Raw genomic sequence first — 23,404 nt, 5'->3', positions numbered from 1 at the left:
TCTTTCTCCTTGAACTCCCATCAGGTCTAGGTATTCATCTTTATCACTATTCCCAGCATTTCTACAGATCTTAGTCCTACTGCTACTTCCATATCTACTGCTCTTCACAGCATTTTGTCTCATCCCTTCTCATCACTTGTCCAAACCATCAAAATCTTTGAGATCTGCCTTTTTTTATGTTCCAGTTCTTTGAAGTCACATCTCTGCATTAATTCCTTAATTGTAATATGATCTTCCCTCCGTGCTGTGAAAGAATCTTGATATTGTGTGGTCACACCTTTTCAAAATCTCCATTTTCATTGTCACCCCATGTTTCTGCTGCATTTGATAGGACAGGCTTATGTACCCATGAGAAGTCTGCTGTCTCTATTGATGGGACATTACTGCTAGTCTGTTGATCTTTCTCCATTTCATCCATGCTGCAGCTGCTTTCTGTCTTACTACTTACTGGAGCTCTCCTCTTCTCTTCAAGTGGCTTTTTCCTCATATTGATTCCACCATCCTTTTGTGATGTTATCTTGTACTGTATACTGCTCCTGCTGCCTTTTGGTATGCCTTATTGTAGAGGTTTTTGCTGACCTCTCTTTGATTCTGTTTGCTGACACCTTCTGATTGTTTTAGTCGCATTACCCAGCTCCATTTTTGTGTCAGATTTCCTGTTGAGCTTTATCCTGTCTCAGCCACAGTCACAAAGCATAATTTTCTCTTTGTGGATGACGTGTTTGGAAAGACACCCCTTGGCTCAGTCATCCTAGGTTTGGGATACTTGCATTTTCTTTGATTCAGTTGCTAATGGACAAGTGGCTGTTGCTGTTACTTATCAGTCTGTTTCTATTCCCGGATATGATCAGTTTTGCTCAAATTAAATGACATTTCTTAATTTCTTAATTTTGATGTTGGTGACTTAAATGCAAATATTAATGGATAACACAATATTGTTAAATCGTTCAGCATTTTGATGTATGGAATTGCATCCACTGAATTGTATGTAATGTACTAACTAGCTAACACATGAACTCACATGTAGGGTATGGTGATAATACCTTTATAAACATTTGAGTTGAATAAAAGGTGGCATTGCTAATTTCATTTGTTACTGTGTTAATTTTTATTTGATATATATATTAGTTTATTTGCATATTTGCTTTGTCACTTATATTTGAAGTACCTGTAGTTGAGGAAAATCTTTACTCTGATATTGCAATAATCATTAGTAGTTTTTCCACTTTTTTTCAGTGGTCTGCATTAATAGTATTGTTGATAACCTGTGTTGAAAGTAATTGTTTTGACACAGCATATAAAAAGAATTTGCATGGTTATGATTCTGTAGCTAAAAGTTACTGATGAGAGTTGTTGATTTTTCCCTAAACTTAGTGTTCACCTTATACAAAACACTCATTTCTGTAAGTAGAACTTACTAGAACTTCAGAAATCTCTGGCACCTTAATCATTTCTCAGTTTTCTTTACCAACTACCTTTATAGACAAGGTTGGTGATTTTTGCATACATCAGTAACCAAAGCAAACATTTTTGTATAGTTGTACTTTACAAGTTTTTTGTGGTATCTTTGTTGCTTTAGTATCCTGTGGATTCACAGACTTTATGATAAGTTCCATTTTACAAATATTTTTAGTAGTTTAGTTTTGTTTTGCCTTGTTTTTGTTATGCTGACTGCTGTTGCCAACTGCCTGCCTCCCTGTGTGTGTATTACATTTCTGCTGGACGTGTTCACGTATCTGCCATTCCTGCCCGAACAACATCTGCAACAAAAATGCCACGTCACGTCTTCATGGATTATTCTTGATATGATTATTGTTTTGTTTTTTGTTTGATTTAAAAACCCATTCCTTGTTTATTTGAAAACTTGTTATACATCAATGCAATGTATATTAATTCACTTTCTTTTGCAATACACTGATTATAGTCAAATTTTGTTAAGACGTAAGTTAAATAACTTTTGGCTTGGGGGTAGTATGGAGCAACTGGTATCTTCCAGGACACGTCTCCACTCCGAGTCAGAGGCATCGGCTTCAACCGATGGAACAACCAAAAGGAACGAGAGCACAAGCAGGAGCCGAACTGATGTACGGGAACACCGAACTGCGCAGAATTCACCGGCACCATCAACTCTTGCAAGCCCTATTAAGTCGCCTCACTATGTTGAAACTGTTGAAGATGAAAACTTAAATAGAAGTAAGTCTTTGGTGTACCATCAGTTGTGTTAATTTTTTTTAATATACAGTAGGTTACTATTTATATTGAGACTTAGTAGAGTAATTCAGTATTTAAATAGCTCATTGGGTAACAGTTTCACAATAGTAGTTAGGTTAGCAAAAAGGAATATTCAAATTTGTTCGTTAACAGACCCTTAATACTGAATGCACTTTCAAATTTTTAGTTTGGCATAATGTATACAAGGGAAATTCAGGCAGTACAAATCACAGAAAGGACTTCCTTTAGAGAGAGAATACAGAAAGCAGTGAATAGGATTATTAGGCTGAGAATAGGTGTACACAGTTTATGTATCTCAGGTTGGAATGCTGAGTTGGGGTATCTTGGTATTTCTTGTCCAAGGGGTCAAGGTGATATTAATGGCCTTGTAGTAATAAAATTATTTGGGACGAATATTATACCTACTGTTAAAGTTAGTTTATATCTCCACACTGATAGGGGAGTCAGCATTCAAACAAAAGATCGGCTGGCTGCCCAGATGACTGTCTAGTACACCTGTTCTCCACAGGTGTGTTTCGAATATTTTAGCTCGTTAGGATTCTCCTTACTGCTATTGTGTATAGGCGCTTGTTGGTTTTTCATGGCTCTTTGCTGCTATCACGGTATGGTACATTTATTTTTCCCAGGATGTTTCCGATTGAATCAAAGCTAAGAACATTAGGTTCTGAAAGAATGATTACTGTGTTAGCAGGGTGTTGATTTTCTAGGAGATACACTTATTTATGCTGGCTGCAGTGGTATAAAGTGTGATCTTGAAAATAGATGTGAGGAATTAGGGATTTTCAATGGACTTTCTGCTTAAGTTCGTTAGTATAGGAATAGAAGGGAAGCAGATAGGTTGTGAAAGCAATTAGTTAGGTCAGGTTATCAACCTGTCATTTCTCTCTCCCCCTCCAGGTACTTCGTCTGTAGTTATCCAAGCTCAGTCTAGGCTTTTCCTTTGCTAATACTTTAGTTAGTACTGAGGCTTCCTCTTTAGCTCCGCCTTCCTCTCCCCTTTGGGTTCAGGAAAAGCGTATTGAGAATTTAGAACAGGGCGTAAACCTTATATTGGTCAATACAAGGTTTGTCTGAATTGGTTAGGGAATAGGTCTGGGTCCCTTCATAGTGTACAGTCATTTTCGCGTTCCCTTATAAGAGGTAAGGTGTCGGTGCCCTTGCCCTTCCGTAGCCTGAGCCTAGGGCTGCTCTGCAACAGTTGGAAGAGTCCGCTGCCAGGGAACCGGGTCAGTTCTCGGGGCAATGTGGTTCTTGGTTCTGTGCCCTCTGTCACCTGCCTCTCCGTTTTTCACGCTCATAGTCTTGTATAATGCCTTATCCGAAAGATCATTTTGGTAAACGTTGATCTTTGCTACGTATATGACTTCTGCCGTCGTTGGCACCTAGTATGGGGTTGTTAGCACCGATAGGACTATGATTATACGAGGGTAAGTCAAAAAGTTCCAGGAAAAATTGTTGAATGATGTATTTGCACAGGAATGAAAAACCCAAATACTTGGTAAACAATTATCTGTGATGTAGTGATCCATATAGACTTGTTACCTCAGTCATCCTCTTGCTACCGTGGTGTTAACATCTGCTTCAGAAAAGTAACTTCTTGAACCCATGGAAAATAAAAATTTTGAGATGAGAGCTAACATCAAGTTCCTGACCAAGCTTGATTGGAAACCAGGAAAATTATTGAAGCTTTGCAACAAGTTTATGGAGATTCTTCAATCTAAATCAGTTGTTTATGATTGGATAAAGCGATTTAAGGATGGTCGGGAGGACTCAAAGACAACCCAAGAGAGGGAAGACCATCGACTGCAAAAATTTGTGGCTTTGGTGCAGAATCTAGTGTGAAGATCTCGGATTACTATCGATAGATAGCTAATGAAACTGGGATTCCCATGGTTCCGCATTTTCAAAAATGAAAATCTTGTTTGAGTAAACTTTCAGCACGTTATCCCAAAAGCGTTATGTCAAGACCAACTGCATCAAAGAGCTGAACTTTCTCAGTTTTAACGGTTTGAATCAAATGGATCAGAGTTTTTGACCGATTGTTACTGGAGATGAAACTTGATCCATCAATATGACCCAGAAAGTAAAATTCAATCAAAGCAATGGTTACCAAGAGGTTCAGCTGCACCAGTGAAGTTCAAAGTGGCGAGATTGCCCAGAAGGTTATGGCAACAGTGTTTTGGGACTCCAAAGGAGTGATTTTGATTGATTTCCTTGAAGGACAAAAACAATCACTGGGAACTACTACAAAGGTGTTTAGCAAAAACTTGCATTGGCTAAAAACGCCGATTGCACCGCAGAATTTTGTTCCATCATGATAACGCTCCAGCACATTCATCAAGGGTTGCAAGAGAAGTCCTACAGAAATTTTTCTTTCCTCATAGTCCTGAAGATTTTTTCCTGTTCTCAAAACTCAAGGAACACTTAAGAGGAGTCCGTTCTTTGGATGCTGCTAAACATGCAGTTTCAACATGGTTTAATAGAAAGGCCCCAAATTTCTACAAAGAAGGGTTGCAGAGGTGGAAACAGCGCTTGAAAAGTGTATAGAGTTAGATCTATGTAGAAAAATGATGTTTGAATTGAGTAATTGAATTTTTCCTGGAACTTTTTGACTTACCCTCATTATAGGTACAGACAGTTTTATTAAAAATAATGTCTAGTAAGTTTTACATATTATGATGTCATGTCAACTCAGTTGATTAACTAGTCTCTCCAGCTTTTGCTCATTCTAAATTCTTGTCGGCTAGCGTATTCCTCTTTCTCCTTCAAAATGCACTTGTTCTTTACATGCTTTTTCTACGGCTATTGGCAGATTTCTTACTTATGCATTGATTAATGTTTTTCTTTCCAAATGTACCATGGTTACAGTATCTTCTGTTGTTTCCAAGCTAGATATTATTCTAGCTACATAGCTTTCTAAGAATGTGTCGCATGGGAATGCTCTTAACTGTATTGACTTGCTTTCGAAAGAGGCGGGAGAGTCATCGTAACTCCTCTTTACAACATTTCCCATTTTCCTTTGGCGCCTCGTTTTCTTTAGCTGACTTGTGTGGACTCAGCTGAGTCGCGTCAGACTGTCTGCCTTTCATTGAGTTGTGGGTGTGATGCAGGTACTTGGCTGTTGTCGTCAGGTGTCGCTTGCTGTCGCCAGGTGTTGCTTCCTGCCGCCGCCAGCTGTCTCCTCCTGTCGCCCTCTGGCAGAAGAGTTTGAATCGGAGGATCTCCAGTTCGACTGGCATTTGCTGGAGCATTGTGCTTCTTTGTAACCTCATTTAGTTGAGGAAAGAGGCCACATAGAGAATAGGTCTTGCATGTCTTCGAGTATTTTGGCGCCCTTTCAGTATTTGGAGAAGAGAAACCAAGCTTTGTCCTTCAATCAGAGTGTGTTTCGTAAGTTTTCTCTTACTCAGGAGAACAAAGCTCCCTTTAGGTCTGCCAGGGCATGTCTTCTGGTGTTTTATAAAGTTGTGGAGCACCATCTCTTGCGATACAGGTGTTTAATCAGCGCTTAAACCGTCTTCAGTAGAAGGTTAGGTTTCTTTTCTCTTTACTGTGAAGAGACAAATTCGAGACTGACAGTTGCTTTGGACATGCTGAAATGGAGTCTCAGTTTAGATAGTTGAAGTATTTATCTTTCATTTAACTTTTGTTCAGTATATTGCCTCTTCTCTGCATCAGCTTAGAGAGGTTGAAACGACAGCTTAGTGTGTTTTTGGCATCAGCTTATGGAGTTTGTGAAGCCAGCTTTAAGGGTTTTTGACACCAGGAGGAGTTTGCCAAGGAAGTGTTAATTTTTAACTCTTCTGATGCTGCAGGCTAATGTCCTCATGCTTATACTAACTCAGTTTGGAAGAAGTGAGAACACATATGCTCCTGTGTTGATACAAGTCTTGTTTTTATATATGTAACTTGCCAAGTAACTACATAGCTATTAGTTTCTAACTATCGCGGCAGCTTAAATTTGAAATTCGCGGGAGCATTCTGTTGTATTGGTGTCAGTAACTCGACCCCGCCCACTTTCGGGGAAGGATAGGTACAACACAGCTGAAGAGCTCAATTCATTTCTGCTGGTCAACAACCGATCATTGGTTGTTGGAGCAGCTTTTGGTTTGAATTTCGGATATTGTATCACGGGATGGTTTTGATTCTCATCGCCCTTGGTGAAACGCTAATTAGATTAGCTTATTTAGCTTGGACTTTTCCTGATTGTGACTTAATATGTCTGACACTGGTTCTTCTAGAATCTGGTTTTGCAGCAATGGCTGCAATACCAGACTCATGTCAGTCAAATATGACTCCCACACCATTTGTAGTCATTGTAGGGGACAAATTTGCTCTTCCAACCTAACTTGTGAGGAATGCAGAGTTGGATTAGGGAATGTGGAAGACTTTGACTAATTATTTAGACAAAGTCGAAAGAAGTAGACGGAGAAAGGCGGCTGCTAGAGCCGAAGCTAAGGGTTCTGTTAGCCAAGATTCACCTGCTTTACCTGCCCTTTCTACATCTATGACTGCCTTGTCCCTTATCACCAATCCCCCAACTTTTCATGCAACTCCGTTACCCAACTCCCAACCTTCGGAACCCAATGCCATTGCCAGTCTGAAAGCCAGGGTAGATTAAGTTTGGTGTCTTAGTTAATACTGTAGCTCAAATAGGGGCTTCAGTAAGGTCTTATGGATAAATGTCAGTGTTACGATCTCGCCCCTTGAGATCGACAGGTTCTTTAAAATAAACAAGCAATTGGGCTGAAATGACTGACGAGAGGTGACAAACAAAAACCTGGGAGGAGCAGAACAAATACAAAAGTTACCTTAATATTAGTTTATTTACAAAATTTACAAGTGAGTCAGGTCCAGAAGAGAAAAAAAACTTAAAATGACCAAATAAAAAAAAACTAACACGAGACAGCAACATAAAATTCACATAATTAAATTCAAAAGAATCATAACAATACACAGGCAGCAGAATATCATAAATAACACTAGCAACAGTAGATAAAAAAACAAACAGCATAAACATTAAAACTGCAGGACAACTAAACAGAGCTGATACAGCAACCATCACGTCCTCAGACACAGTTCCACAAGACTGGACTCCCACGACAGAGTCGATACGACAACCATCGTGATCAAAAGAATGCTCTCCGCTGCTCTGCTGCCGTGACCCACTGCTGTCCTGGACCTGACTGGCGAAGTCTGACACCATCCACCACACGTCAACTCGCCAACAAGAAAAACAAGAAAAACAAAAGGAGTCAACAATCCACCAAGGGAACAATCGACAAACGATTGTTCCTAACACCTCCCCACCTAACAAAAAAAAATTTAAATAAAATTTTTTTTTTTTACAAACAAAATACTCCCCCGATGCTGCCACACCCCCGCCAGCCAAAACAGAACCAACCCTGGCCTAAGGTCGCCAACGTTACGATCTCGCCCCTCGAGATCGACAGGTTCTTTAAAATAAACAAGCAATTGGGCTGAAATGACTGACGAGAGGTGACAAACAAAGGTGGGAGGAGCAGAACAAACACAAAAAGTTACCTTAATATTAGTTTATTTACAAAATTTACAAGTGAGTCAGGTCCAGAAGAGAAAAAAAACTTAAAATGACCAAATCAAAAAAAACTAACACAAGACAGCAACATAAAATTCACATAATTAAATTCAAAAGAATCATAACAATACACAGGCAGCAGAATATCATAAATAACACTAGCAACAGTAGATAAAAAAAACAAACAGCATAAACATTAAAACTGCAGGACAACTAAACAGAGCTGATACAGCAACCATCACGCCCTCAGACACAGTTCCACAAGACTGGACTCCCACTTCAGAGTCGATATGACATCCATCGCGATCAAAAGAATGCTCTCCGCTGCTCTGCTGCCGACCCACTGCTGTCCTGGACCTGACTGGTGAAGTCTGACACCATCCACCACACGTTAACTCGCCAACAAGAAAAACAAGAAAACAAAAGGAGTCAACAATCCACCAAGGAACAATCGACAAACGATTGTTCCTAACAGTCAGTGATCATGGTGCAAATGTAGTGTCAGAGGTCCCTGTCAAACTCCCCTAAACCTAGGAAGAGGCAAACCGTAAGTCCAAGCGAGGTCGGTGGGGTTTGCCCACAGGTAGTTGCCCCATCAGCCGAGCCTGTTGTACGAGGATCCCAGGACTCGGTGGACAGCCACTGGAAAGGCGTCCATCTTGGTGTACATGCCCTTTTCTGTAGTGATTCGGATTTAGGATCCGATCGATCCAAGTGCAGTGCGAGTAAGAGGCGCAAGTGGCACTTCACAAGTGCATCCAGGCCATTGAACGATTCCGTGAAAGCAGACCAGAGATTGGGAGCAGAGTCCCAAACAGGGACAACCCAGTCATGCGTTGCCTACAGTGTCAGAGCTCCAGTGTTTGATGCCCAAACGGGCTTCCAAGAAGTGTTCAGAGCGCCCAGTGGGATCTGAGGGATCCGAGTTGACAGTGTATTCCGAGTGCCCAAGGGGATCCAAGGGATCCAGGCTTCCAGTGGGATCATGCGCAGATAAGGCAATTAGGAACAGACCCCAGGAGCTGGCGACCTCATTTGGGTGGGAGTCCTCAAGAAGAGAGAGAAGTGGTGCTTATTTACCACAAAAGGAGTCACTCCATCCCAGAGGTCTGCTCTCCTTTTCACTCCTTTGGACCGCTGTAGTCTCTTTCTCCGTGCCACAGTAGAGCATGTAGCAGCGGAATTGCAAAAGAAGTCTGCACAAGATCTGCTGGCGCAATCCACCAAACGTCCTAAGGAGTCAGGATGTGTTCCTTCGGTTTCTTTTGCTTCAAGGACAATCTCACCACTACAGCAGCAGCCCTCTCTAGGTGGTAGAGCTAAGTTCCAGCCCTGTCCATGAATGAATCCTTGGTCAGTTCGACCAGCCAAGAAAACTTCAGTCAAGCCCTCCTCTCGCAAGTGAGGATCCTGTCCTGTCCTCCGTGGGAACCAGACTCTTACATATTTGGAGCAAGTGGGAAGACAGACTGTTGAACCGTGGATATTGAAAGTCATCAGAGAGGGATATCCATTCTGTTCAGGGAGCTACCTCCCTTAGTGTCCTGTCCCATCAACCTGGCAGCCCACTCCATAAGCTCGGAGAAGTTTTCGGCCTTGTCACAGGACGTCTTGTCTATGCTCAGAAAGAGAGCTTTAGAGGTGGTGGAAGACATAAGCACGCCAGGGTTTTACAATTATCTATTCGTTGTCCCAAAGTTATCGGGAGGTTGGAGACATGTCCTGAACGTCAGTGCCCTGAATTTCATTGTTCAAACTGTGAAATTCAAGATGGAAACCAATCATTCAGTCCTGTCTTTCATCTGCCAGGGGATTGGATGGCAACCATAGATATGCAGGATCCATACTTCCATGTTCCAATACACCTGGATTCCAGGAAGTATCTGCAGTTTATGCTCAGGACAGTGTCTTCCAATTTCGGGCTCTGAGCTTCTGCCTCTCTACAGCCCCTCAAGTTTTTGCTGGGGTTCTCGCCCCTCTAGGGGAGTGGCTCCATCTCATAGGGATCAACATTTGTCTATATCTAGACGACTGACTCTTACGCTCCCCCTCAAAATCAAGATGCACAGAGGACCTTCGGAAGACGCTTTGACTAGCCCAAGAGTTGGGCCTGTTGATAAACTTGAACAAGTCCCAATTAGGCGATTCTTTATTTGGGAATGAAGATCGACTCTGAATTTTCGGGGCTTTTCTTTCCGACAAGAGAGTCCAATCCTGCCTCTGGACATTTCGAAACTTCCTCTCTCTCCCGTCATGCTCAGCCAATGAGTGGATGAGTTTGCTGGGCACAATGTCATCAGAGAAGTTCGTGCCTTTAGGAAGACTCCACATGAGAGTTTTGCAATTCTTCCTAAAGGCCAGTAGACACAGGAAGACCCTACTGGACTCGTTTGTATTCCTGATCACACCCAAGATCAAGGAGGACCTTCGGTGGTGGCTTGTGGAAGGAAGATTCTTGGAAGGGAAGTCACTACATCCTCTGAGCCCCAACCTCATCTTATACTCAGAATCACCGCATCTGGATTGGGGGCCCCTTCTAGAGGACACGGAAGTGTCAGGAACGTGGTCACATGCCAAAAGAAGACTTCATATCAACATGAAGGAGCTGAAGGCAATTCACTTGGCTCTTCAGCATTTTGCAACAGTGACTTTCAGCAGCACAGCCATAGTACACTCAGACAATATAACCACCCTAGCGTACATAAAGAATCAGGGAGGGACTCACTCCTCTCTTTACCAAGCAGCCAAGGAGCACCTCCTGTGGACACAGGACAATCACACCAAGATCATCACACATTTTATCCAGGGCAAATTAAACGTCCTAGCAGACAAACTTAGTCACAGCAAACAGGTCCTACCTACGGAATAGACACTGAATCCGCAGGTGTGCACTGACCTGTGGAAATGGTGGGGAAAGCCGTCGATAGACCTGTTGGCAATGTCGAGGAACCATCGTCTTCCCTTGTATTGTTCACCAGCCACGGACCCTCTCGCATGGGCAACAGATGCAATGCTCCAGGACTGGTGGAACCTGGATGTATACTCCTTCCCACTGTTCAGCATGGTGAGAGATGTCATTGACAAGTATCTCTCACATGACAACATGTCGATGACCCTTGTAGCTACCTTTTGGCCTCAGAAGGAATGGTTTCCAGGCCTCCTCGATCTACTGGTGGATTTCCCAAGACTTCTGCCACAGAAACAAAATCCACTCAAGTAACCACACTTTCACCGGTTCCACTGAGGATTATCTGCTCTTGCTCTGATAGGCTTCAGACTGTCAGGAAGCTTGTCAGAGTGAAGGGCTTTTCGAGACCAGCTGTGGAAGTGATTGCAAAGTGTAGGTGCCAATCTTCCTCTGAGGTTTACCAGACCAAGTGGGCAATCTTCCACAGCTGGTGCAGAAGACATGATGTCTCCTCGTCTTCTACCTCTGTAGCACAAATAGCAGACTTTCTGCTTTTCTTAAGGACCTCCTAGGGTTAGCTACACCTACGATCAAGGGCTACAGAGTTATGCTAAACTCGGTGTTTAGGCAAAGAGGCTTGGATTTATCTGCTGATACGGACATCAGTGATGTGATAAAATCATTAGACACTTTGAAACAAGCAAGATAGCTTTGGTGTCTTGGAATTTAGATGTGTTTTAAAATGGCTTACAGACTCTCCCGTTGAGCCTCTTCAATCTTTATCCCTTAGAGATCTTACCAAGAAGGCCCTCTTTTTAGTAGCCCTGGCTACAGTCAAGAGGACTAGGCATTGAGCAAGAAGGTGGGTTTTGTGCAAGGAGATGGAGTCTGCTCCTTCACTATGGGTTTCCTAGCTAAGAATGAAACGCCTTCCATCCCTGGCCCCGTTCATTCATGATCAAGAGTTTGACGGACATTCTGGGACTGACAACTAATAGAGAGCTCTTTGTCCAGTAAGAGCATTAAAGCATTACCTGGAGAGGACTAAGAGTATCAGAGGCCTTTCCCTTAACCTCTGGTGCTCGGTCAAGGACCTAGCACATCCTTCATCCAAGAATGCTTTGCTGTTTTTCTTGAGAGATTTAATTTTTTAGTATAACCTCAAGACTCAAGAGGAGGATTTTCCCATTTGTAAAGTTAGAGCCCACGAAATTAGGGCAGTAGCTACTTTGCTGGCTTTCAGGCGAAATTTTTCCTGCTTCACGATCATGTAATCCACCTTCTGGAGGTGCAAGTCAGTGTTTGCGAATTTTTATCTGCGTGATATTGAAACAGTATATAAGAACTGCAATTCCTTATTTCCGCTATCCATGGTTGGCATGGTATTGGGGAAGAAGGATAGGAGGTATTACTTCCATTCCTCAATCCACTCACCTTGAATACAGGTTGTTGGGTTTTGGGAAGCCTGTGGGGGGAGGGGCGTTACTGTGTACATGGAGTACTCACCAATCGCTGTGTTTTTTAATGGATGGGTAATGCTTAATTGATTTTATAAGGTGTATGGGTAACTTGGTTATCTGGTTGTTTTGCAGTACTGCTCCCAGGGCAAGGGCTTTTGTTTTTATTGTAATGCTTTGGCGGTCATCGAATACTCCTCAGCTGCAAAGCACCCACTGAAGTAGAGGCAACAACCTGGCTGTACTGCCACGCCACTAAGGGTCGAGATGAGCACTGACCAGAGATAGTATCTTCCTGCTGTAGCTCTCTGACCAGGTAAGGTTACAACAAGCTTTTTACCAATGCTAGCTACTTTTCTATTCCACCTCCTGTCAGTGTGGGATTCAGCTATGTAGTTACTTGGTAAATTACTTGTAAAAAAAAATTACATTTGTATGATAAAGTTTTATATATACTTACCAAATGACATTTGTATGATAAAGTTTTATATATACTTACCAAGTGACCACATGATCGGAGCCCTCCCTCCTCCCGTCATGGACATAGGGCACAAACGAATTAAGCTCTTCAGTTGTGTTGTACCTATCCTTCCCTGAAAGTGGGTGGGGTCGAGTTACCGACACCAAAATTTCAAATTTAAGCTGCTGTGATAGTTAGAAACTAATAGCTATGTAGTTACTTGGTAAGTATGTATATATAAACTTTATTTTTATCATAAAAATGTCATTTTATACCTTTCGGGGATAAGTGTGGCCTTATGGTTCTGGTAGATGGCCAATTCCAAGCCTCCTGGGATGCTTGGAGAGACTTTGAAGCAGAACCTTACATGGTGGAGGCAGTGAAGGAGAGTTATGATTCCTTTTAGGTTACCCTCCACTGGTTTAGTCCTCAGTATGTTGTAAATTAAGGAGACTGAAATGGACCAGGTGGTAATTCACTGGGACACATTGAGACTGAATAACTTTTTGTGTCTGTCCCCATGCTTTTTGGTTTTTCCAGCATGGTTTTAGTGACTTTCCAAGTGAGAACGATCAGATGTTTTGGTGGATGTGCAGGAGACATTTTTCTCATACCAGTACATCCCCAGTCACGCAAGTTTCTTCAAGGTGTATTTACAGAGGTGTTGCTGTTCAAGGCGGTTTGTTTGGGCTCGTGTACAGCACCTCTATAAGTATTCACAGGATATGTTGCCCATAGGTGGGATGGTGTTGATTTTTAGGAGCAAGAAATCTTTTCTACTGAGTCACTGGTTCAAGTTGGCCAACTCTGTCAACAGTATTCCAAAGGCCAAGGATCTGTTGCTTCACCTGGCTCAGTCTCTGTGCATTATGATTTTCAGTTGACTTCCCTAACTCCTCATTCTTATCTAGTGATGTGGGGATGTTACTTGAAATTTGCAGGCTTGTCTGTCAGAAGATGAATAGGCACTTGTTTCTTGAAGAATTTTAGCCCTGAAGGAAGCATCGTAAGTGGTAAAGGCATTCTTTGTTAGGAAACATGCCCTCAATTGGGGATTTTGTCAGAATAATCAGGCTCAATTACATTAGAGTCTCAGCATAAGAGATTACAACTTGGAGATAATGTTCATTAAATTTGTAAGTAATCCAGGACCATCATTGTCACCAGGTTCTGTAGGAGGGACTCAGTAACTAAGAGTTGACCATTCTATTCTTAAACCTATGTCCAGGTTGTGTTTTTTTACCTCTGTCATGTAGCACAAAACAAAGAATTTTGACTAGTGTCGTTACTCTTACATACAACATATAATGGTCAGCACTACACCTGGTAAAACTTACTAGATGTCAGGGACAGTGGAAAGACCATTGAAGATGCCTAGCAGGTTTATCCCTGGTCAGAAATAAAGTCATAGTGGAAAGTTTGCTTCTTTGATTGAAATGAACATGATATTGGTTTGATAATTCATTCTGCAGAAGGACAGTATTTCTAGTGATTGGGGCTTCAGAAGAACACACCTACCTACAGAGTGGCCATTACATCCTCAAGGTTGACTGTTGCTGTGGGATTAGAGGAGCATTCAAATGTAAACTTACTAGCATGCAGATGAACAGAAACAAACAGTCAATTATCCTTTGATGGCCCTCAGGCTTGAGCAGTGGATGTGTTCCTCTATATACTTTAAGGAAGTATTAAGCAAATTTAAAGTTCAAGACTTGCGTAGTGACTAGCGTAGAGCCTTAGTAGCCTCAGAGCAAATGAGTTTCGAACTTTCTAGCTCTCTCAGTGGATGTCTCTTATTCTTCTGTTAAGGGGAAATCGATTCAAACTAAAGGATTCCATGCACTTCAACTAACTTCTGCATCTCACACTTGACTGCTTGGAGATGCTCGAATGTCTCCTCCCAATAAGGGGATTGTCAAGGGTATCATGGGTTCTATCCTTAATCAAGTGGAAAACAGCCATGTCCTTGCGTCAAAAGCAGCGGTCTGTGTATTGCTCAGGGTGCCGTTATTGAGGAATTTTCAGCACCTGGAACCTTTTAGGCATCAAAGTTTCTCTGTTTCTTAGATATAGCAAGACTTTTTCACTGTCTACATTCAAGGTTATCGTTCCATACTTTCTTCGGTATGTGTTGTACTATTAGATCTGGCTGATGATCAGCACCTTAAGGTGTTGAGATTGAAGCCCCTTCAACTCAGTATCAGTCTCTCTCTGGAATGTAGACGAAGGTCTAAATTCTATCTGCAGATTCTTTTGAGCCTCTGGAATGGCACGGAGATATAAGCTATCACCTACCCAAATAATAAATTTTATTATGAAAAAATTTTTTTTGTTGAAAAATCTCTTGTTTTTCATTCAAGCTTAAAAGTCTGCTGCAGAAACTCGGAACACATTAACCCTTAAACGCCGACTGGACGTATCATACGTCGACTAAAATTGTCTGTTGGTTGCCAAGTGGACATACCGTATGTCGACTACAAAAAATTTCAACCTTTGGTCAACTTTGACTCGACCGAAATGGTCGAAAAATGCAGTTGTAAGCTAAAACTCTTACATTCTAGTAATATTCAATCATTTACCTTCATTTTGCAACAAATTGGAAGTCTCTAGCACAATATTTCGATTTATGGTCAATTTTTGAAAAAACTTTTTCCTTACGCCCGCGCGGTAACTCTGCCAAAAATTTCAGAAATTCTTTCGTCATTTTGTTGTAAGTTTTGCACTGTTTTATATTAGCTGTTACATAAGGTTTTATATATGAAAATGTGCGCAATTTCATGTAAAATACAGCAACATACAACCCATGGTTGTAGCTTTTATCAGTTTGGAAATATTTTCATATAAACCACGATAACTGCCAAAATTTCAACCTTTGGTCAACTTTGACTCGACCGAAATGGTAAAAAAACGCAATTGTAAGCTAAAACTCTTTTTCCTTACGTCTGCGCCAGAAATTCTTTCGTCACGTTGTCGTAATGTTTGCACCGTTTTATATTAGTCGTTACATAAAGTTTTATATATGGAAATGTGTGCAATTTCATGTAGAATACAACAGAAAATAACTCATGGTTATAGCTTTTATCAGTTTTGAAATATTTTCATATAAATCACGATAACTGCCAAAATTTCAACCTTCGGTCAAATTTAACTCGACCGAAATGGTAAAAACGCAATTATAAGCTAAAACTCTTACATTCTAGTAATATTCAATCATGTACCTTCATTTTGCAACAAATTGGAAGTCTCTAGCACAATATTTCGATTTATGGTGAATTTCTGAAAAAAAAAAAATGGCCGAACATCTCAGAAATTCTTTCGTCACGTTGTCATAATGTTTGCATCGTTTTACATTAGTCGTTACATAAACTTTTATATATGAAAATGTGCGCAATTTCATGTAGAATATAACAGAAAATAGCTCATGGTTTTAGCTTTTATCAGTTTTGAAATATTTTCACATAAATCACGATAACTGCCAAAATTTCAACCTTCGGTCAACTTTAACTCGACCGAAATGGTCGAAAAACGCAATTGTAAGCTAAAACTCTTACATTCTAGTAATATTCAATCATTTACCTTCATTTTGCAATAAATTGGAAGTCTCTAGCACAATATTTTGATTTATGGTGAATTTTTGAAAAAAACATTTTCCTTACGTCTGTGCAGTAACTCTGCGAACATCTCAGAAATTCTTTAAATCACGTTGTCGTAATGTTTGCACCGCTTTTTATATTAGTCGTTACATAAAGTTTTATATATGAAAATGTGTGCAATTTCATGTACAATACAACAGACAATAACTCATGGTTGTAGCTTTTATCAGTTTTGAAATATTTTCATATAAATCACGATAAATAGAAAAAATTCTACTTTCGGTCAACTTTAACTCGACCGAAATGATCGAAAACTGCAATTGTAAGCTAAAACACTTACGTCTAGTAATATTCAATCAATTAGCTTCATTTTTCAACAAACGGGAAGTCTTTAGCACAATATTTCGATTTATGGTGAATTTTTGAAAAAACATTTTTTACGTCCGTGCGTTAAATTCATGCATCATTTTGTGATAATATTTTCTCTGTGTTGCTTTGATCGTTTTACAATTTGTTATATACCAAAATCATCACAATTTAGTGTACAATACAAAGAAAAAAAAAAAATAACCCGTTAGCTTTAACGTTTTGCTCACAGCGTGATTTGTATAAAATTATATATGAAAATTTTTTTGCGCTGTCATATATTTCAATATTTATATATGATAATGATATTTTTTCATTTCTGATGATTGCATACTAAACTTCAGGCAATGACAAAAAAGGAGCCAAAAAATGAACTCTTAATCTTAAAAACTAAAGCGTGCTGTGATTTTTGAAAAAACTTTTTTCCGCTTCAGCGCTTAACTCCCAAACGCCACCAGCATACGGGAGACGTTTTTGTAAATAGAGGCTCGGCGTTTAAGGGTTAACTCCAAAAATGCAGTCTTCACAAATTTGGTATCTATGAGAAGAGCAGGAGACGAACGTAACCATTACAATGCAGATATAAGTAGCAAAAAGTTATTAGCACTCAAATCTTTAACTTGCAGTTTTCTCAAAACAAGGATTTTGGAGTTAATGCATGTCACCTTATTACAGCAGAACTTGTCTTAAGCACCATAGGCATATCATTAAACTATTTTAGGAATGTTACTTTTAAAATGTCATGATAGTGTAATGTGTTTTTCTGTTAACAGGTACCCTGAGTGTTCCAAAGTCCCCACGCACACCTACCCTAACAGGATCCATGGGCTCTATGGTCCATAATGTGAACCATCGTTTCATCAAAACTATTAAATCTGCTACTTGTGGTTATTGCCAACTCAAGATTCCGATTCTTAGTGGTTAGTATAAAAGAGTTTAAATTTTTGAACATCTTTTGAGTATAGTATAGTAGTAGGCTTCTATAAGTTTCAAACCATTGCTATGGAAATTGAGTGAGCCAGGATTTTAAAGATCTGAACGAAATGGCAGGGGAAATGAGCAAAATGGAAAACGTAGTGAGGGGAGGGGGATGCTGCAGTGTGCCTTGTGCATCTTCGTCTGTTAACCCCTAAGGGACGGCAGGGCTCTTTTGATTCCCAATAATTGCATGTGAAACTCTCCAGTTTAGCTCATATGATTGTTATTTTGCACCACAATATGTGAATGAATTTTGTGTGAAAACATTCCAATCACTTTAATGGGCCATAAATGATTATATGGCAACACACACCTCAGCTTAGGATACAGGGAGATTAGTGTGACTTGAAATGCCATGGGGAATATATTTGCCCATATACAGTATATACTCAGGGATTGCTGTTGGTTTAATTCTTATCTTTTACAATAGTATGTCAACTGTAATTGTAAATTTTGCAAAGTGAAGTACATTACATAAAAATATTCGAAAGAACATTTAAAATTCATTAAAAGGTACTTCATCTTCCCATCCTAGTACATCTCATAAATATTTTACCATAAGTATACTCAGGGATTGTTGCTGATTTTAGTTCTTGTCTGTTATGATATTATGTGAGCTGTGGTTGTAATTTTACAAAATAAAATTTAAAAATACTAGGACATGCATAACTTGCTAAAATTACCATATTTTTATGAGTGTCATGGATAAGAAAATCCTTTATCAGAAGGATAGACTCTAAAAGCATCTGAAAAGTTGATTGGCTACTTCAAAAGTAATACTGTATGATGTGTTCCAAGTTCATTTTATTGCTAGTAAGTCAGTCCGTGAGCTAGTTGAATGCTGTATTCTTTGCCATCAAAAAAACATTTCCTGACTTTTTAATTCATGGGAACTAGTTCCCATAACTCCTGGGAATTTGGAGGGACGGCTATGGAAAGACTAAGAGTGCATTGTCAGAAGTAGAAGCGTTATGAATGGTTTATTATTACTTGTTCAACATGATGGTTTTGATGCAATGAAGGTATATTAATGAAATTTATGTATTTCAGGTTTGAAGTGTAAGGAATGCCACTTCAAATGCCATAGAGAGTGTGAATCCAAAGTACCACCCTCATGTGGATTACCACATGAATTCCTTCAAATATTCACAGATGTAAGTACAGTTTTGTGTCAAGTATAAAAATAATTTTTGTTATCTCAATATTAGCTGTTGATACCATTATAAACTATTAAACCATGTTTAACCAAGTGTGTGATTGTAATATCCCCAGGCATGCTGATTCGTAAGTTTGAAGGACTTAAGAAATAGCAAAGTTACAAGTGACTGTGCAAGGGTACTTGTGGATAATCTGTCATAGGAAACTACTCATCTCTTTCAGTTGTGTCAGTTTTACTGTTCACTTCAATCTGGCATCCTGCCCAAGCTAACTTCAGCTGTTTGGAGGTGTATATAATTTTCATACCTTTCCTGCTTTCTTGTGATTCATGCCTAATGCCATCCTCTTAAAATCTTCAGTCGCCTCCTTCATAAGCATAAGACAAAAAGATTAGTAAAGGGGTCAGTGGAAGCTTTTCTCCATGAAAGGGAGGCTATTCCCAAAATGCACGATGTAGATAAACCCAAGATTCTGCCTTGATCTGTGATAAGACCTCCAATTTTTTGTCCCACACATTACATACTATGCAAGAGAGAACAAAATAGCACAAAAATTCATCAACTACATATCATAAACATTGATAACTGTTATGGTAAAAATAATGATAATTAAAAACAGAAAACCAAAGGTAATATGCTGTTATGATAACCTGCAAAATTACTTTAATTGGGAAAGAACACAAAAGAGAAGTGAACATTCATATTAATAACAGGAAAAGAAGGAAACACAGAAAGAAAAAACAGGAAAAAAAGCAGAAATACTGACAGTAACCATTACTCAGGACAAAGATATTGTCACTAATTTAATACAGAATTGGATAAGCATGAGAAAATGATGGCAGAATGGTAAAACTCACAAGTGGTGAGTCTGGGAGATGGACATAGCTGTTGATGCTGCAAAGTCTCACATATACAGTATGAATGTGTGATCTATAGTGTCATCTGAGGATTTGACCATGCCCAGTATGTGCTTTTCAGTCTTGATCGGAGCAAGCTATTGCAACTGGGATTTCATGAATGGAAATGGGGCAGCATTGATGGGGTCATTGTAAACCTTGTCATTTCACAATTTGACACTAATAGATTTTGGTATACTTTTAATTATTTGTATAATTTGTCATGAACTTCCAGTTGATAGTTGGTTTAAGAAAGAAACATGAAAGTATCTCAGGATCTCTTTGCTAGAGAAAATAGGGTTGTCTGATTGTATTTTTTTTTTTTAAATTGGTGACTCATTCAAATTTATAGACTTAATTTTGGTCTGAAGGATCCGGTCTTAAATTGGAAAAAAACTAGAGTTGAAAAGATAAGATAGCTGTATGGGAAGAGGATGGGTAATGAATGAAAGGAGAAAGTACTGTAAGGCTGCTAGGGACAGGAGCAACATATGAACACTCCATAGAAATGCTTTCATTTTGCTGTTTATGCCATCGTACTGATGATGTCTGTGTATGTTTTGTTTTCCCATGCTTGAATTTTGTAACAATGTTTTGCCTTCTTTTGTTTTCAGTAGCTTAAATAATTTACCAACCAAAAACCTAAATGTTTTATTTCAGACACTGAAGAAAGGGGGTCTTGATGGAAGTGGGCTTCCTAGTCGAGGCACACCCGGTGTATCTCCCTCGCATCATCACAACGATGTCTTCCCCCAAATACGTACCACTATATCCTACTCCCAGCCGTCCATTAATGTCCCATTCTTTCAGGTATGCTATGAATATAAAAAAAATTGTTTTGGATAAATTCAATTCTTATAAATGCCTTAGAGTGTTGTCTTAGTGTGTTGTGGTCTGGCTAAACTATTTAGTAATATTAATAATTAGGCCTAGCCCAGGTTTGTCTTACACCGGTTTGAATGGAAAGTTGAGGAATCTTTTCATGATCTTTTTATTATGTATAAAGATAGAGCACAATCATTGCTAAGTAAAAAGTAAACCTCATTGCTAAGGAAAAGAAAAACCACCAAAAATGGAGTAAAGAAAAAATGTCCTTTTTTTTTTTTCTCGGGGCGGGATTTATATACAGTGAACCCCCCATATTCACGGAGGATGCGTACCTCTCATACACACACACACGTGCGAATAGCTAAAATCCACGAATATTTAAAACTCCGTTAAAAACAGTTAGAACTGCCCATTTTGATAGTTTAAACACAAGAAAAACCCTCTAAAAATGCTTATACCTGAGTATTTTAATAGTTTTATCACAAAAAGTGCATTTGTTCATGAAAATTATATGAAAATACAGTAATTAGTGAATATTTCTCAGTGAAAAATACCGCGAATGGGCAAATTTTCCGCGAATAATGGGTAGGTATGTTCCACATAGAAACCCGCGAATCGTGAGAACGCGAATACGGGGGTTTACTGTACAGTATGTTCATTAAAAATTATATAAGTGTTGGTTATACGGTATTTAAACAGTTGAGTATGATTTATGTTTGGCTCTTTAAAATACTTATGATATCATAGGTTCTGTGTTGTGTTTTAGCATCATAAGATTTTACAAGGTATTGTGTGTGTAACGGTAAAAAGGAATTAAATGTGACCTCTTCCTTTACCTTACAGGGTCCTGATTCCAGTTCGAACACCTCCAGCTGCAATTCCAGCACTCCCTCAAGCCCTGCACTTATTTCCGCCTCGCCCAAGCACACTGGAACATTCCGATTCCCAGGTAAACAGCTTATTTTCTTATGGAAGGTTAAATTTGTATGTCCTTGGTACTGTTGCCTGCTTGCCAGGTTCTGTCTTTCAATATGTAGGTGTGCATATTGGGGGTTTATGTTGCCACATATATAAATAATTTCAACTTTTCATGTTTTAATTGCAGTTTTTGATTAGTAATCTGGGAAACAGAATTTCCAACTAACGGATTTTATTGCTGTTTTACATCTTATAAACATTTAATTGTATGATCACGTGAAGCTGTTTAATGGTACGTTTACGGCATCATTTTGGGCTGCAATTTAAGGGCATGAAGAGAACAGTTTTAACACTGAATTGTGATTGAGAGTATATATTGATAAAAATATGAATTATGTGTTAGATATTGAATTGAACATTGTTTTATACTAAGTTCGTACAAGTTAATTTTGTCCATACTTCTGTTTGAGAAAATTAATGATTAACTGTTGTTGGTTTTTGTATTTGTGGTTTTTAGTGTGCTTTTGTATTGTAAAAAAATACCCTGAAACTATTTTTTATTATACATGGTAACTGAAAGCATTTGGTCATTCTGAACACTTTTTATCTTCTCAGTTACCCGAGGATTTCACTTTCCTGGTAAGTACTTTTCGATTGTTTTAATGCTGTAAATATATTGCTTGCGGTTGTAAAACAGATTGCTTTTGAGCATCTTTAGCATCTTTAGCAGTACTGAAAACTTTGAGGTCAAATAGCTGGCAAACTTCATGTAGTAATGATGGATAAATATGAAATAAATGTATAGTAGTTTAGGAATCTGGTAGTAGTTTAATGTTACATGATTATGAAGTGCAAAGAAATCATTGCTCAGCAGAATATATTCTTTGGTATGCAAAGGGAAGACTCACAGCAGAGAAGCAGAAGAGAGAATCTTGTACTTACGGGGTGAGGACATCATTGTTCCATCTCTCGTCTTTCCCCAACTTTTATGTGATGTTTTTATGTTTTTCCATGGATTTTTTTCTTTTTTGTCAACCTTGTTGGTGGCAAATCCTTTTATCACAAAATTGAATTTATTAAAACAAAATTAAATCTTTTACAATACAAACCCATTGCTTTTACATAGCCTTTCATGCATCTGCGTGAATAATCACACTACAAATACCTGGAAAGAGATCGGTTGCTCACTCATAGGGAAGTCTCCTCAGATGCCCAAGTAAGAATCAGGCTCACTTATTTTGTTGTGTGAACCAGCTTCAACAGAACAGTGGGGTCATCAGGTGTCATAAGGAGAAAGTTATTGAATAGTACTGAAAAAATTCAAATAGCAGGGAAATTCAGGTACACCCATTACTGCAACAAATGGTGTAGAGGCAGTTGACCCCATAAATCCACTCTTGAGGATTCCTAAACATGGTAGCCAAAGATGCTTCTGTTGAACCATGGTAAGAGTTCAACTTGGTGAAGTATGCAAATATAATAATTTAACAGAGAACCTCAAAAACCAATATGATACCATGCTAACAAAACAAAGTCAGACATAAATAACTCAAAGCATATAACAACAGTATTTTGGAAGAATTATGAAAAGCACCTCACCCAACACATTACAAAACATATAGCTACCCAAGGACAAGCAGAAATCCAAGGCACTCATCATAGCTTTTTTTCAAGCTAAAATCATGGACCTTTTGAAATATCACAAAGTCAGAAAATCATCACATGCACTGGTGAAAAGATGAAGAATGAAATGAAGTTAAACTTTGGTACACACCAAGAGCTTGGGAGATATAGTATGCTACAAAAAAGTTGGTAGCCCTCTTAAGTGAGCCAAATTTTTACCTGAGATCTGAAAGGGACTGACCTTAATGCCACCTGAGTGCTACCTGTTAGTGAGTAGTCGATTCTTCCAGGATTGATTGTGTCCTGGGATTCGTGCAGATTCACGGAAGGCCAAGTATGAGTAATGGGTTTACGATGAAAGAAAAATACTTCTTGGTAGTCATCATATCCGCCACGATTGATTTTTTGTTTTGTTTGTTACCCGCCTTCAA

General features: G+C 39.2%; 1 protein-coding gene across 7 annotated transcripts in view; it reads left to right on the top strand.

The window, feature by feature from the left end:
- Positions 1–23,404, top strand: part of LOC136845295 (kinase suppressor of Ras 1-like) — a 73,031-nt gene that overhangs the window by 36,670 nt on the left and 12,957 nt on the right. For 2 of the 7 annotated variants that reach the window (XM_067115483.1, XM_067115484.1), the window contains exons 6-11: positions 1,997–2,193; positions 17,347–17,493; positions 18,602–18,705; positions 20,265–20,414; positions 21,276–21,381; positions 21,966–21,989. In XM_067115483.1, coding sequence (XP_066971584.1) covers positions 1,997–2,193; positions 17,347–17,493; positions 18,602–18,705; positions 20,265–20,414; positions 21,276–21,381; positions 21,966–21,989 — 728 coding nt within the window. Of the gene's footprint in view, positions 1–1,924; positions 2,194–17,346; positions 17,494–18,601; positions 18,706–20,264; positions 20,415–21,275; positions 21,382–21,965; positions 21,990–23,404 lie in introns of all 7 variants that reach the window. The other 5 variants (XM_067115481.1, XM_067115480.1, XM_067115486.1 and 2 more) reach the window with 3 other exon arrangements.

This window comes from Macrobrachium rosenbergii, chromosome 13, assembly GCF_040412425.1.
Source record: "Macrobrachium rosenbergii isolate ZJJX-2024 chromosome 13, ASM4041242v1, whole genome shotgun sequence".
In the NCBI taxonomy this organism is placed as follows: domain Eukaryota; kingdom Metazoa; phylum Arthropoda; class Malacostraca; order Decapoda; family Palaemonidae; genus Macrobrachium; species Macrobrachium rosenbergii.
Note: the sequence above shows the minus strand (reverse complement) of the source record. Positions and strands in the feature narration are given on the sequence as shown.